At 38.8% G+C, this 15300-nt stretch overlaps 1 protein-coding gene across 3 annotated transcripts in view; it reads right to left on the reverse strand.

The window, feature by feature from the left end:
* The window catches only part of LAMA2 (laminin subunit alpha 2), a 353391-nt gene that overhangs the window by 74816 nt on the left and 263275 nt on the right, over nt 1-15300 (reverse strand). For all 3 annotated transcript variants that reach the window (XM_021391626.1, XM_021391625.1, XM_021391624.1), the window contains exons 33-36: nt 14039-14181; nt 13388-13486; nt 8178-8289; nt 1187-1349 (exon numbers count right to left, since the gene is read on the reverse strand). In XM_021391626.1, the coding sequence (XP_021247301.1) occupies nt 1187-1349; nt 8178-8289; nt 13388-13486; nt 14039-14181 (517 nt within the window). The remainder of the gene's footprint in view (nt 1-1186; nt 1350-8177; nt 8290-13387; nt 13487-14038; nt 14182-15300) is intronic.

The following is a 15300-nucleotide window of genomic DNA, read 5'->3' on the forward strand; positions in this document are numbered from 1 at the left end:
TCAACGGTTTATGGGCATTCGGCCCAGTTCCGTGACAAATGGGATGGGGGACCCACGGACCCATGCCCTGGGAAAAAGGGAAAAGGGAAAAAAGGGTAAGGAAATGGGCCTGAGAGCAAAAACCTCTGAGGAGAAACAAACTAATTTACTAAATAAGATATCGGAATGCAAAACAACACACTATAATACAATATAATTACAATTTAAGCTGATAAATCCAATACAGCGAGAGAGAATGTCCAAAAATCAAGGTAGGCCTTACTCTACTACCGACAATAAGACTGCTGGGGAGCGAGGTGCTACCAGGACGAGAGACGGGCGGAAAGAGAAGGGGTGAGGTCTCGTGATCTGCAAGTTTCTATCTTTTCCCTCTGGCCGGAAATGGTAACAGAGGAGCAAAGTCCCCTGGGAAATGTAGTAGTCCTTCTCTTCTGAGAACCAGGTACATACACTAGATGATGTTATGATGTGGAATACCAACAACTGAAAATCACAAAACCATGACACTCTAGGAATAAGCCTGGTGTGACTGATGCAGGATAGATTCATAGAATTTTAACTTCAAACCAAGCTTCTCAATTAGATAAGTTCTCAGGATTTTTCATAGTGCTCTATAAAGAGCTGGCAAGAACTATATGTACATATAAATATGTGTATAATTTTTACAGATACAACAACCACCACAATCTGGGCTTCTGAACTGTGTCATAGAGATGGAATATCCCATCTATACAAGTCTATGTATGGCAAAATACATCTTTTGAATACCCATACTACTGGACAAACTTTACAAGCAGATAATATTTTTATTAGACCAATTTGCCTTCATCCAAACAAACAATAAAACAAAGAAAACACGAAGATTCCAGACTTTTTTTCCGAGATTTTTGGTACTAAAATTTTTGTCAGACATAAAGTAGAAGCTAAACATAAGAAAAAAATTGTTTAGAATTTTATCGTAAAATTATTAGTATATGTGGAGCAAAGAAGTAATCTTGTAGGAATTGGTTTCCACATACGTAAGCATTTCAAAAAATGCAAGTGCTACATTAATAGATGTAAATACTAGACTGCTTTTCCTCACATTTCTGTAAGCCTCAGCTTGAAAACCTGGTTAGAATGGATGACAGTTACAAGAGTCAGATATTATCACTGGGAGGCTGAAGTCCGTGGTCTGTCTACTCACTTGAACTCATCTTGAGCTATTCTTTCCTGCATATTCAGTTTTTTACTTCTCATCTCTGCAACCATTCTGTCGGCCTCACTCTGCAGTTCTGGGAGACTCTTCTCCAAGGTCTTGTCCGGGGTTCCAAGCGTCTCATTCAGTCTTATAGCATCTTCATTTACAGCTGTAAGTGGGCAAAAACCATGCACAGATTGGAGTTAGTAAATAAAAGAGAGAGAGAAGCCTTAACAACTTTAATGTCAACTCTATCAGCAAGTCAAATGCAATTTGCAATGGTTATTCCTGCTGTGAAGTATAAAAGGTGGTTAATCCCGTGAACAGTAACAAATGAGATATGTCTCATCAAAACTTTTATTGTAGCTCTCTTTTAAGCACAATAATTACAATGAAAAAGATTTTATATCCAGTTTAAGAAATATATTCCTCTTCTTTTCCTCCACTCAGAAGAAAGAATTTGCAATTAACATTTGAAATAGCAGAAGATAACCTGGGATATTGCTCATAGAATTAAAGAGCAAACAGTGAAAACGAGATTTTAAATTACTTTTGAAGAACTTCAGAATATTTCATTTTTAGCATTCAAATTTAGCAATCTGAAGAAGAATAAATGATTGGGAAATCTGGAAAAGAGATGGAGGGCAGAGGAATGAAAGTCACCCACAGAGAGCTCGTGTTGAAGAGCAGATACCCAGAAATGGACAAAAAGGGTGAAGGATATAGCTGTACATATGGTATCATAATCAAAAACTGACTGAAATTTTTCTACCATAGCACACTATAAGATATTAAATTACACAGTTCCAGAAATAAGTGATTTATGACAATCAGTTCCATCTGCAATTTTTAAAAAGCACTTCTGTCTTTCCATAGGCAGCAGGCTTCCAAGTAACTCTACTTACTTCTTTGAAATAAGAGTTCCAGGTTGCACAGGTACTTCTGAATATCTTAAATCCTAAAATGGAGAAATCAAAACCTCTCTTCCAAAAATCAAATAAATTACTATTTCATCCACACATCTTGTAGGTTTAGAGCAAATGATGAAGAAGAAAACTTTGATTTTATGATGTTTTCATTTTGCTGGTGAGAATAGAATAGAGATCTTTAACTAAAAGTAGTTGTGTGTGGGGTACTGAGGACTGGAACAAGACTATAGTTAAACATAAATGGATCACAGTTTTTTTGTGTGTACTACGTTATGAATCATTACTGAATTGCCTCTGGCCAGAAATAGGGATATTTTCACTTTTTTTCAAATCTTGAATAAATAAATAGTAATTTCATCTTTCTGAATATTTACCTCAAAAGAGAAAATGGGCATGTTATTCTCAGCTTTTATTAGGTTCAGGAAAAATGATACAATGTTTATCATTCTCTTCCATTCTCATGTTCTCATAATGATCTTTACTTAATCTTAGCATACTGCAAGCTTCCCAAGCCCTGTGGTGTTAAAAGATCTGGATGTACTCACACAGAAGTACATGAAGAAGAGCAAAGTTGGGAAAATTCTACAGATCAAAGGAAAGCTATTTGACTATTGAAAAATAATTGAGAGAGGTCTTGCGATGACATCAGTCTGCTCTTTGACTACCCCAGGATGAATCCCATCAGGCCACGTGTGCATCCAGATGGAGCAGCAAATCACACACAAGATGGCTGGAATTTTTTTGTTACCATATTTGTGGTTCTCCAGCTCAGGGCTCTGGAGGTCCCAGAGGCCGTCACTGGTGTTAAAGACAGAGGGAAAGAAGGCATTAAATGTCTCTGGTTTGTCTGTATCCATATTTGTGAGGTGACTATCCTCACCAAGCAACAGGGCAATGTTATCTCCGGTCCTCCATTTTCTATTAAAATATTTTTAAATAAGCCCTTTTTGTTGTCTCCTACAGTATTGGCCAACTTCAACTCTAACTGAGCTTTAACTACACAAATTTTCTCCCTACAATGGTGAACAGCATCTCTGTATTCCTCCTTTGTTATCCAACCTCACTTCCAATGGCCATATGCTTCCTTTCTCCACCTAAGCTCTAGAAGAAGGTGTCTGATCAGCCAAGCTGACCTTCTGCCTCATCTGCATGACTTCTGACATTTTGAAATTGCCTGTTCCTGTGCTATTAATCATGGAATCATAGAATGGCATGGGTTGGAAGGGACCTCAAGGATCATCAAGCTCCAATCCCCCTGCCACAGGCAGGGCCACTGACCTCCATATCTAATACTAGACTAGGCTGCCCAGGGCCCCATCCAACCTGGCCTTGAACACCTCAAGGGACAGGGCATCCACAGCCTCTCTGGGCAGCCTGTTACAACACCTCACCACTCTCATAGTAAAGAACTTCTCCCTGATATCCAACCTAAATCTTCCCTCCTTCAACTTAAAACCATTTTCCCTTGTCCCGTCATTATCCACCCTTTCAAAGAGTTGGCTCCCCTCCTGTTTGTAGGCTCCCTTGAGGTACTGGAAGGCTGCAATGAGGTCACCCCACAGCCTTCTCTTCTCCAGGCTGAACAAGTGCAGCTCCCTCAGCCTGTCTTCGTAGGGAAGGTGCTCCAGCCCTCTGATCATCTCTATGGCCCTCCTCTGGGCCTCCTCTCCAACAGCTCCCTGGCTTTCTTGCACTGGGGGCCCCAGACCTGGATGCAGTACTCCAGATGGGGCCTCACGAGGGCGGAGTAGAAAGGGACAGTAACCTCCCTGTCCCTGCTGGCCATCCCTCTTCTGATGGAGCCCAGGATACCATTTGCTTTCCAAGCTGCAAATGCACACTGCTGGCTCATGTTCAGTTTTTCATCCAGCAGGACCCCCAGGTCCTTCTCTGCAGGGCTACTCTCAAGGATTGCTCCTCCCAGGCTGTATATATGCCTGGGATTCCTCCAGCCCAGGTGCAAAACCTTGCACTTTGCTGTGCTGAACCTCATTAGATTCACCCGGGCCCACCTTTTGAGTCTGTTGAGGTCCCTTTGAATGGCATCCCTTCCTTCCAGTGTGTCAACCACACCACTCATCTTGGTGTCATCAACAAACTTGCTGAGGGTGCCCTCAATTCCATCATCAATGTCACTGATAAAGATGTTAAAGAGCACCGGTCCCAAGACAGACCCCTGGGGGACACCACTTGTTACCAGCCTCCATATGGACATAGAACCATTGATCACCACCCTTTGTCTGCGGCCTTTCAACCGATTCCTTATCCACTGGGTGGTTCACCTGTCAAATCCACATCTCTCCAATTTGGAGATAAGGATGTGGTGGGGGGCCACCTCAAAGGCCTTGCTTGAGTCCAGGTAAATGACACTGGTCACCTTGCCTTTGTCCACCAATTCTGTCACTCCATCATAGAAGGCCACCGGATTGGCATTAAGTACCACACTGGCATTTAAGTACCACATTAAGGTGTGGTACTTAAAAAGTGACCAGCACTGATGAACCCCAGAGCCTTTAAAAGCAGTTTACACAGGCACCTTTATAACTAGTTCCCTGAGCAGCCTAGTCTCTTCTCATTCCTCTTCCTCCATGGTTGAAGATTTGGTGGCAGTGTTTCCTCCTATCACCAAAAATTTTAAACTCAATTACTTCATGGCTGCTATGGCCACCAGTCACTACTTCTACCATGGGAGTAAAATGAAGGCTCTCCCTAGCACACAGTGCCTCCAACTTAGGCACACTATCCTACAGCTTACCACTGGTGAGTCTGGTTTTATCCCTTTTCCCCTTCAAATCTAGTTCAAAGCTCTATAAACCTCAGTTAGCCCTGCTAACTCCTGTCTAAAAAGCTTTTCTCCCACTCTGAGAAAGTTGCATATCACCAGTAGTCAGCAAGCCTGGTGTTATGTAGACCAATCCATGACTGAAAAGCCTGAAATTCTGCTTTTGGTGACAACAGTCTTGGAGCCATGTACTACTGATCAGCAAGGTTTGCCTGTTCCTTTCAATATTGTTCTCTGCTACTGAAAGAATAGAGGAAAAAAAACTACCTGTGCTCCATATCCTTTAATCAATTGCCCCAAGGCCCTGAAGTCCCTTCTGATTGCCTTTGGACTTTGTTTTGCTTCTTCACCACCAACAACATGAAAAACTAGAAACTAGTAATCAGTAATAATCAGAGGACTGTATAAGGCTAGTGGGTTTTCTAATAATAGCTCTTACCCAGACTCCATGGAGTCAGTAGACTTCCCCATGGATCAGGTCTGGATGGCATTTTGGCCTTCTGTTCCCCTCAGCAAGGAGTCATTTAGGTCAACAACCCTTCTTTTCTTTCCTTGATGGAAGTCATCCTGATATGGGGGATAGGCTGACTAGCCCTCAGTGATCCCTCCAAACTATTTATACCAAAGAATAAGGTTGGTAAAAGAGCACATCATGATAAACTAACTATGAATATTTTTAGCCAGAAGGTTATTATGAGGTTTGTAATTATCAAAAGAATTCTGAAACTGCTTTCTATTCAGAGTCTGTGTATACATGGGGACTGCTTTGAAGATGCATGGTAGAAGGCTTATGTTGCCATGGGAATGGATGCAGTGATTCAGGAGGTAACTTTCAGTCCTGTGGCCCTATATTTAATCTATTCTTAAAATGTTAATTTGGCCACTAGGCAAACACATTGATTTTAAAGTCTTTGTTTACTTCTAAGATACTGCATTCACCCCTCAAAATCCCTTAACTCTGCACTTCCCATGGTTAAATCTGTTTGAGAAAACTTTTATATGGGCTAGAAACACTAGATACAAAATCTGCAGGCCAAAAAATATGTTTAGCCATTGTCATTCTGAATTCATCATCAACTTCTCAAATTCAGCTGTCTTCAAATTCAGAGAACCAGATGTTCTGTTTAAAAACTTTGCTAAAAACTTTCTTACTTCCTCATGTTGTTTTCCCATATTTATGTAATGTCAAAGATCACCTCCTAAAGATAATTTTAAATTTCTGTTAGTTCAATTACAGAACGTGTATTGGAGTGTGTTACAAGACAATACAAAATGTATTTGTAATACTTTGACAAAAGTGGATGCTTTCCCTTTCAACCAAACAAACCTTCAGAGTCATAACTCTACTGAAGTTAGTACTGTGTTTGGAGTTTTGAAGAATTGAAAACAGATGAGTGTTTTTCAAATAAAAAACCTGACTACAATTGCCAGTCATTTTCAATAATTTTCCACCATTATATTATGTAATTGGTCCATACTCCCTCTGCTCTGACAGCTGCAGGGGGCAGCACTCTATTGAAACAAAAATGGTGACCACCTTCTGCAACAGTTGGGCTGAGGCAGAAAGTCAGACTGAGAGGCCACAACCGTAATGATCTGAAACATGCTCCCAGACAGACCTCCTGAGGAATTAAAGAGCTGCCCAGACCTTCAGTTGTATTGAACTTCAGAATCTGGAAGTTCCCCAAGAGCCTGATGGCACAGCAGGATGTCACGGGTGCAAGTGTGCTCAGCTCAACAAACTTTTCGAGCAAGTGGCTAGGCTGCACAAAGAACTAATCGGGCAGTGTAGCATTCAGGAATAGAAAAGAGAGATTGATGCATGATACTGTGCTGTTACACAGGCAGACCAACAACCCTGTATTAAGTACCAGCAAAGGGAAGAAGCTAAGCCAGCTTCCAACCTTAAGGATACAGACCATAGAAACATGCAAGACAAGGGAACATGGACCCTTGTCTCAGCTTGTAGCAGAAGGAGTCATCTCCTCCTTGTCCCTGAAGTGTGCATAAGCAACAGATTCAAGGCTCTTGGGATGGAAAGAGAAGAAGGCATGGATAATGTCACACTCAGGAAGGGACAACCATGCTCAAGGAGCCAAGTTTGAGCAATTGACACCAAAAAAAGGCAAAAGATGTTAGTAATTGGGAACTCTTCACTGAGGGGCACTGAGGCACCCATTTGCCACGCAGATAATCTCTCTAGGCGGGTCTGCTGCCTGCCAGGGTCCTGCATTCATGACATCAAGAAGAGGCTACAAAGTCTGATAAAGCCAGAGGACTGCTGTCTGCTCCTATTCCTTCAAGCTGTGTCACATGAGGTTGTAACAAGGAAACTACAAAATATTAAGAGAGTCTTTGTGTTGAAGGGATCAAGAGTACATGTAGGGTTCTCCTCTGCCCTCCTACTTGGAGACTGGTACCCAGGTAGAAAGTGGAGAAGGGGTCAGCTGAGTGATTGGCTGCATGGATGTGCCATGCTCAAGGGTTTGGGTTCACTAATTGTGGAGGCACCTTTGAGAGACTGGGCATACTGACATCAAATAGGATACAATTGATCAAGAGGGGCAAGAATGTTCTGAACTGATTAGCAGTACTTTTAAAACCAGGTTCAGTGGGGGAAAGGAATCTTCTCTGGAGACATTCAAAATCCACCTGGACCCCTTCCTCTCCAATTTACTCTAGGGAATGTGCTTTAGCAGAAGGATTAAACTAGACGATCTCCAGAGGTCCTTTCCAACCCCTGCAATTCTGTGATTCAGTATTTAGGTTTTGCTTCTCAAAGCCATCTACAATACTTTTTCGCATAAGTCTTTACTGCTTTTATAAGTACAGAGAATCAGCTTGTGGAAGAAAGCTGGCTCTGTGCCGTTACTTAGGAGTCACTTGCAAATTCCAAGCAGAAGTTGTTCATTAATGGCAAGCAGCAGTGTATCTTTGAAGTAATTTTGAGGAAATAAGATGAAGTCATAATGTACCAAGTGTTAAAATTACATCATGCTTTTTATGAATCTATATTTATGACTGCTTTGAAGATAAACAAAAGCTAAGCCCTGTTAGTTACTTCTTCATAATAGCTTTTCTTCCAATATCTGAAAAAATAATGAAGGAACATACTCAATATTCTGCTAGTAGGTGTTCATAAGAAGCTTGTTGCTTAATGAAATGTTTCAATCACACTACTTTTTTCAGTGGCTAAACTCTCTTCCACATTGACTGTCAGGCCCGCTTCCCCACCATCATTCAACTTTCTTGAGAAACAATGGGCAAATTTTGCTTTTTCCAGTACCTTCAGCAGCTTGGAGAATGCCTTTCATGAACTGTCCAAGAGATCTTGCTCTGTCATTAGTCCTCTCAGCATCCTGCCTTGTCTGTTCACCATCTGCTGTCACCTTGGTAGCCTAGTGAAACAGATTCAGGAAAAGCTCAATTAATAAACAGGACAAGGCTGCACTATGCAAAATCCCTACTGGTTGAATTTATGTACAAAACATTCCTCAGGCAAAAGGCAATGGATTATTGATCAGATGCATGGGAAATGACATGTTCTGTACAATTATACAAATAGTATTACCTTTTCCTTTCACTGAAAGTTGGAAGGCTTTACTTCAGGTTCATAGAGATTTTAGTTACATGCCACAGCACACACAGAGACACAGGATGAAATTATTCACTGGATGTGCTTAAAAAAACATTGTTCAAAAGCTTTTAATAGATTCTTCAGGGGATACTTTCCATAGTTTCATAGTTACAAACTTTACCACTGACAAAGTGCAGCAGATATCTTGACCTCTTTTTTTTCTCCCCCTGAGGAATTCTCAAAGAGACAGTCCATTCCAACAAGCAAGGAGAATTTTAAATCCATACATTAGTTAAACCAAGAAAAAGAGGAAAAGAAGTGAAATAGAGTTGTTCAGTTCTAATGTTTGAAGCTATTGGTTCATAACTTATTGGGTTGCTAACATTTTAGCTTTCTGCAACTAAAGGCTTTATAATTTTATTGAATCATAGCAGCAGCATGAAGCAGTATGAAGCCAGGCACCTGCTGCATACCTGAAAAACCTGTTGAGGAAAGGAATTATGTTAGTACTTTCTACCTAGTTCTTCAAGATGTCTATTTGCAAAATTGACCCATTTGTATTACATGAGCCATTTCAGGCAACAAAGCTTGTCAAGATGCATTGTGAAACAAAACAAAACAAAACAAGATACCTCCTCTCCTCTCTAACCAGTGACTGGGTTGTGACTGTCCAAATTGCACTCCCAAGATATCATAGAATCATCACAAAATCATGGAATGGCTTGGGTTGGAAGGGACCTCAAGGATCATAACTAGAACTAGAGCATTATGACCTTTCAAGTCGCTGGGAAATGGCTAGGAGGCCAATAATTCAAAGCAAATTGACTTGAGCTGTACAGACCATTTCCTAGGTTACAAAAAAAATCAATAATGGTCAAAGAGAAATAGTATCACTTTAACACATTTTTGCTTTATTAGCTTTTACATGAAAGCCCTCAAGATATATCAGGACAGCTGGGTTTCTCCAGTGAAATTCCTGGCATTATCATATTACTGTTTTGGTCTACTTCAGAGTTGTTACTGTGCAAGTAATTTATATGAAAATGATTAAACAGAATGACAGAGGAAGAATTAGGAACCCATACAAGACTGAGGGAGTTTGTTTTATTTTCATCCAAGTTTTTTCATATTTATACAGCTTTAATCATGATAATGCTTACTTCTTCTAAGATTTACAAAATCTTTTACCTGCCTGTATCCAGAGTTAAAATATTATCATAGTGAGTTGTAAAAGGCAGCTGGGACAGAAAAAAGGTAGAAATACAGCACAGCCTTGCTGTACCACTGCTCTAGCCTAGCTTTCCATTTCCAGTGTAATTTCATTCTTCATGTAATTGAGAACAACTTTAATATATAGTGCCTTATCCTTCCCAGTCAGCCTTTTATTCTTTGCCTTGTATTTTTTTTTAGAATTTTCACATTCACTTTCATTATATTCTATATTTCTACATCCTTTAATACAAATGGTGATCAAAAACTTGCATAACTTCTCTTATTTTTGATTACTTTTTTGCATTCATGTGTATTCCAATTGGCCACTTTAAGCTCTCTATTTATGACTGAGTAGCATGCACTAAATTTTCATGCATATTAATCTGTCATCAAACAGTTTTCATTTTCACTCTGTAACAGTTCTCTTTAGTACTTAAATCTCATCCAGCTCCACTGTATGCTTTCTGTATTTTGCCATAAATTGCTTGGCTGAAAAATAGCCCTTCACTTCATTTTCTGGTCTAGCTTTAACACCGTAAACCAAATTAAATCACAAACATCTTTCACACTGCACCTAGCCACTGCATGGCTAATTAAATCTTTTCATTTATTAATAAAATCCTACTCATTTGCTATATATTCAGTTTACTACTGCTCATCACTTCAACTGCTGCTAATGTTTAAGTTTAAAGAACCAACAATCTCTTTCTGGGAGAAGAATAAGAGTCCAGCAGACTGGGCCCAGAGGAAGAGATCGGAATGAATCTGTCTGGACACAAATGAGACCTCTTTGCAGAAAGGAGATCTCCACAATAGAAATCTGATGAAGCAAGAATTTGAGACCAGTGAAGCCTGCCTTTGTGATGTTCACAGCTTGTATTTAATGATACATTAGATCAGGGCATCCTGTAGAACCTGTAAAGACTAACATTAACAACTATATACCAAACCATGAGAAACTCCTCAAGATGGCATTGGGAGTGGAGCCCAACATGCATTTCTGTAGCTAGTGGGCTGCAGACAACAGAAAGAAGGCAAACTCAGATGTCACTGTAAAAATGGAAGATCATGGCTCATAATTTATACGCTTCCAACTGCTGCAAACTAGGTTGCCTCTACTACTACTTCCAGAAATTTCTGAAATTGACAAATCCAATAGGAAGGGAAAAATGAAGAAGTTTACAAAGCCAAAATAAGTCACTCCTCAATCAAGAGGAGGGGTTCTGATTTCTGCCTCTCTTGAAGGTTCTGTGAAGGTATCAAATTAGACAGGAGGAGGTGTTTCCATTAAAAATAGTGAACTGACAGGAAATGAGAAATCTTAGGTCTATCTTAGGTAACAGACATAGGCATCAGCATGCAAGTACATAAGAAAGTAATCAGCGCAAGCGAAAGAGATCAGGATCTTCTGTATGTCTTATAATGTGTCACTGAAAGAAAAAAAAGAGAGCTGCACTGACAGATGAGATGAATGGTTGAAAAGTTTTGTACTGAGTAAACACTACTGTTTCTACATTTTACCTTACAAGTGGTAGCAATTTTGTTCATGGAAAAAGATTCCTCAACAATCCTCATCCTTTTTTCTTATCACTACCGCTTTCACTTTGCCAAGCCTGAAAATTAGATATGAGCAGAAAGTTTGCTACCTATGGTTGTATCGTGTGCACTAATTACTTTTTACGTAGTTTTAAGCTATATCTTCATTTAGGAATGAGACCTCAATATTCCATTCTTCTTTTTGGGATATTAGTCCTATTTACAAATATAGAAAGAGAAGGACAGGACTTAGCTCCTTTTGATGGTCCCCAAATTAAAAAGTGAAGTCCAATTCAGTTTATGTTTCTCTATAAGTTAAACTAGCGATCATAAGGCAACTTGCTCATTGCCACAAGGGAAAACAGCAGGAAGGAAAGTGGTTATAACCTGGCTACTGCATTAAATTCCCCAAGATCACATTTTCAACAGTTTTCCTTTCAAGGCTGGTCCACAGAAATTTAGGATTTGCAACATATCTTAGGTAATTTCCAGGAGGGACTGAAATATATATAAGCTTGGTGGTATTGGACAGAGAGTGTGGAGGGGAGTAGTTGGAAAAGGCTATTAAAAAGAGCAACTGTACAAAAGAAAAAACTCTGAGAAATCTTAATACAAATATAATTTTCTGTGCTTTCAGGGCTCTCATGAGTTTAAAAAAAACACACAACTTCTAGACTTTTTTATTATTTCTGGCAGAAAAATAGAAGATCAAGCAGAAGTGAAAAAAGGAACTTTCTGTAAACTCACATGCATACACAGATATGTATGCATGTGTATGTGTGGGAGTGTGTATGAACACAAATACATGAGCATGCATATGCATACACTCACTATAGATGCTTTCTTATCCATCCAAGGTTTCATAAAGTTTTTCAAAACTGAATATAACACAAACAATTAAACCAATTGCTTTGAGAATTTTGGCTCTGTAAGTATGCTAAAACTACATGGGGTTTAGGTAAGTTCTCTCAGGTGTATATATCAACTTCACAGCAATCAGTATTCTGTTTATGTTGCTATTTCAATGCTGGGGGAACATCTACTCATGAACATTATTTTTTCTGGACCATCACATTAATGCCTTTGGGTCAACTGTATTTTTATTGTCTTTGTTTCATTTTCCTATTTTTTATTTACTAGGTGGTGCAATTTATATTATTTTCTTAGACAATGCCTTACTGACCAAAAAAAAAGGGCTATTACAAAAGTTTCAATATTTCGATATAAAGAGTAAATATCACATCAACTGAAACCTAAAAGACTATCAGTTTCCTCATAAATTAAAAATAGAATGCGTATATTTAAATAAATGCACATACCGTCTGCAATATTTGACTTCTCCTTTGAGTTCTCCTGTCCCCATTTCAATTACTCATTCATTGACTCTTCATGAGAACAAGTTATTTGCTAAATGGGGAATTTCACTGTCTTGCAATAAAATTTGTTTAAAATAAGTGAATCAGCCAAGGCTAGCATTTCCTTCTCAGCTCCCAGAAAAAAAACAGTCAATGACAACAGATAACCTATTAACGGAAAATAATACCGCTAAAAAAAACCAAAAAAAATCCTATAATGGGCTTGAGATGGCTGGACAATAAGTACATCTGAGTGAAGCCAGGCTACTCGTATTGTGACAATCTTACAAGGGAAACAGACTAAGAATGATCTTGAGATAGTCAGATGCAGGAGATTTAAAAGGGAGTATTATGAGATGATTTGCTAATGCAGAAATCAGAAATCTCACCACAGATCATCATTTCAGAAGAAGAAGAAGGGAACCAGGCAGCCCACTTTCCCAAAGCCTCAACTAATCAAAGAAAGACTATAGCCATGTGACAAACTGTGTGGTAGGCCGGGTTTAGTTACCTTTGGGTTCATAATATAACCTGTAGCCGATACAAAGACCTCTATTTCCTTCAATTTCAGATTTTTCAAATAGGCTCATCCTTGGGTGCTCTTTATGAGCTCTGTCTTAAATTACAAAGCTTTACAGGAAATATATCACAATGAATCGGCCCAGAAAAAGGTGTTTTTTAGAGAACTTGCTGCCATTTCAAATACTGAGACTGAGAAGCATCTTATAATTCATCTATTCATTCATGTTTAATTTATATTCTGTCATTATGCAGCTTTAACCAAACCCACAGACCCCAACGTGATCACAGACTTACTCTTGTCAGTAGTTCATCCATTTCTGTCACCAGGGTATCCAGATTTTCCTGTGCTAACTGAAGAAGTCTCTCTGGTGCTCGCTGAGGTGAAAGCAAATGCTGTTGGGGAAAGAGGAAGAACAGTAAAAATCTCCATTTTATGGTTCGCCATGCTTCCAAATATTGTAGAGAAAAAACAAGAAGCATTTCTTTTTTGCTAAACGATGCAACTCCCTTTTGTCATTTACCCTTTTTGTCACATCCATCCATTGTGTTTTTCTCAGGAATCCTGGCAGCTTTGCATATTTTAGTGTAGAACCTGTAAGTATGGCAGGCAACATACCCTGTATACAATGCATAGCTGCTTTCTGGACAACCAGCATGAACACTATTTTATTTATATGAAGTATTACTTCTTTTGTGCCTGCAGTAAAATCCTTGCATATATGTAAACAAATTATTGCTGCAAGATTTTTATATCAAAATAAGTCAAAATAAATAACTTTAATTACTTACCACTAAAGCAAATTTGAAGTAACTAAATCTTGAATTATTCTTCTTCCCTGAACTTACTCATAGCTGTATTTGTGCACAGACTTATGCACAGTTGTACTGGAGCATGATTATTTGTGTATATGAATACATAACCTTTGTATATATGCGCATACATACCTTTAATTCCTGTGTTGTGTTCTCAAAACTGTACAACAATTTATATGGAGCAGGCAATGGACCAGTCAGGTTAACACTCATGATCATCTGGTTTAGTCGATCCAAGTCATTGAGAAGGAGTCCTGTACATTCATCATCACAAGCTGGGAGAAGAACAGCAAAACTGTTTCATTTCTGACAAGTGTTTAAGGCATATGTTCAAGTTAGAAATATTCTATGGCACACATAGAATTCTTTGAAAGTTAATGCTCATTTCAGATAATTTACCCCAAAAGCACAATGTGATAAAAAGTGCAGGCAGCAGCTGGGGAACAGGAAAGACTTCACTGCTTGAGAGTTAGTAATGAGACAGGAAAATATAAAACAAAGAGGGCAAAACTGGTAGGTCTATGTCACAAAAAGAGGAAAAATTAATGATGCCTATCACAGACTAGCCCATATAAAATTCTAACTCAGACAAGCAATTTGGAGAAAGTCTGACAAAAGTGGACAGGTAATTTGGAAAATCTAAGGAGCAGTTTAAAAACTATAGCACAGTTGTGGATTTGAACATAAGAAAAACTACAGAAATCTTACACTTTTTGTATTTTATAGGCCAAGCATGCTTAAATTGTAATGCAGACAGTAAAGAGTCTGGGAAAAGATACTGTCAGTTTTGTTTTAAGAAATGCTATCTCCTGTTACTAACCAGCTTACAAGTTTTTCACGTATGATTTTTTTTGCTTGCAAATACCCTTTAGCATGAAAAATACTGGTGCTGCATATACCAAAAGTAATTTGCATTTCCATCTCTGCCTTCCCTTCTATTAACTATCACAAGAGACTCTCATAACTTAAAACTTGTACTATGTATGCTGCAGAGAGGAAAGATCCTCATCCAATCCAAAGGAGTTGTGGGAATGCCTTTCTGTTTCCATACACAAAGATGCTACATGTGGCTGGCAAAGTAAAGCAACATCTCAGGAGCTGGAACAAATTGTGAAGCAATGAATTCTCCAGTGATGTTAAGCGACATGTTTTTACATAAAATTTTTACAAATATGCAATTATTTCTCTCAATAATGTTTCTAGATAGCTCACAGGCAGAAAAACAGGGAGAAACATGTATGTGTTTGAAGAAAGAGGTAAGTAATTTTCAAGAAGGATTTTTTTTCTGAAATCTATTGTTCACATAGACTAAATATTTTCTGTTTTTTAAAGTTTTCAGCCACAACAATCTTCGGTGCATTTCTTATTATGTAGAATGACTGTCCAATGCAGTG

This window comes from Numida meleagris, chromosome 3 (assembly GCF_002078875.1).
Source record: "Numida meleagris isolate 19003 breed g44 Domestic line chromosome 3, NumMel1.0, whole genome shotgun sequence".
Classification (NCBI taxonomy): Eukaryota; Metazoa; Chordata; class Aves; order Galliformes; family Numididae; genus Numida; species Numida meleagris.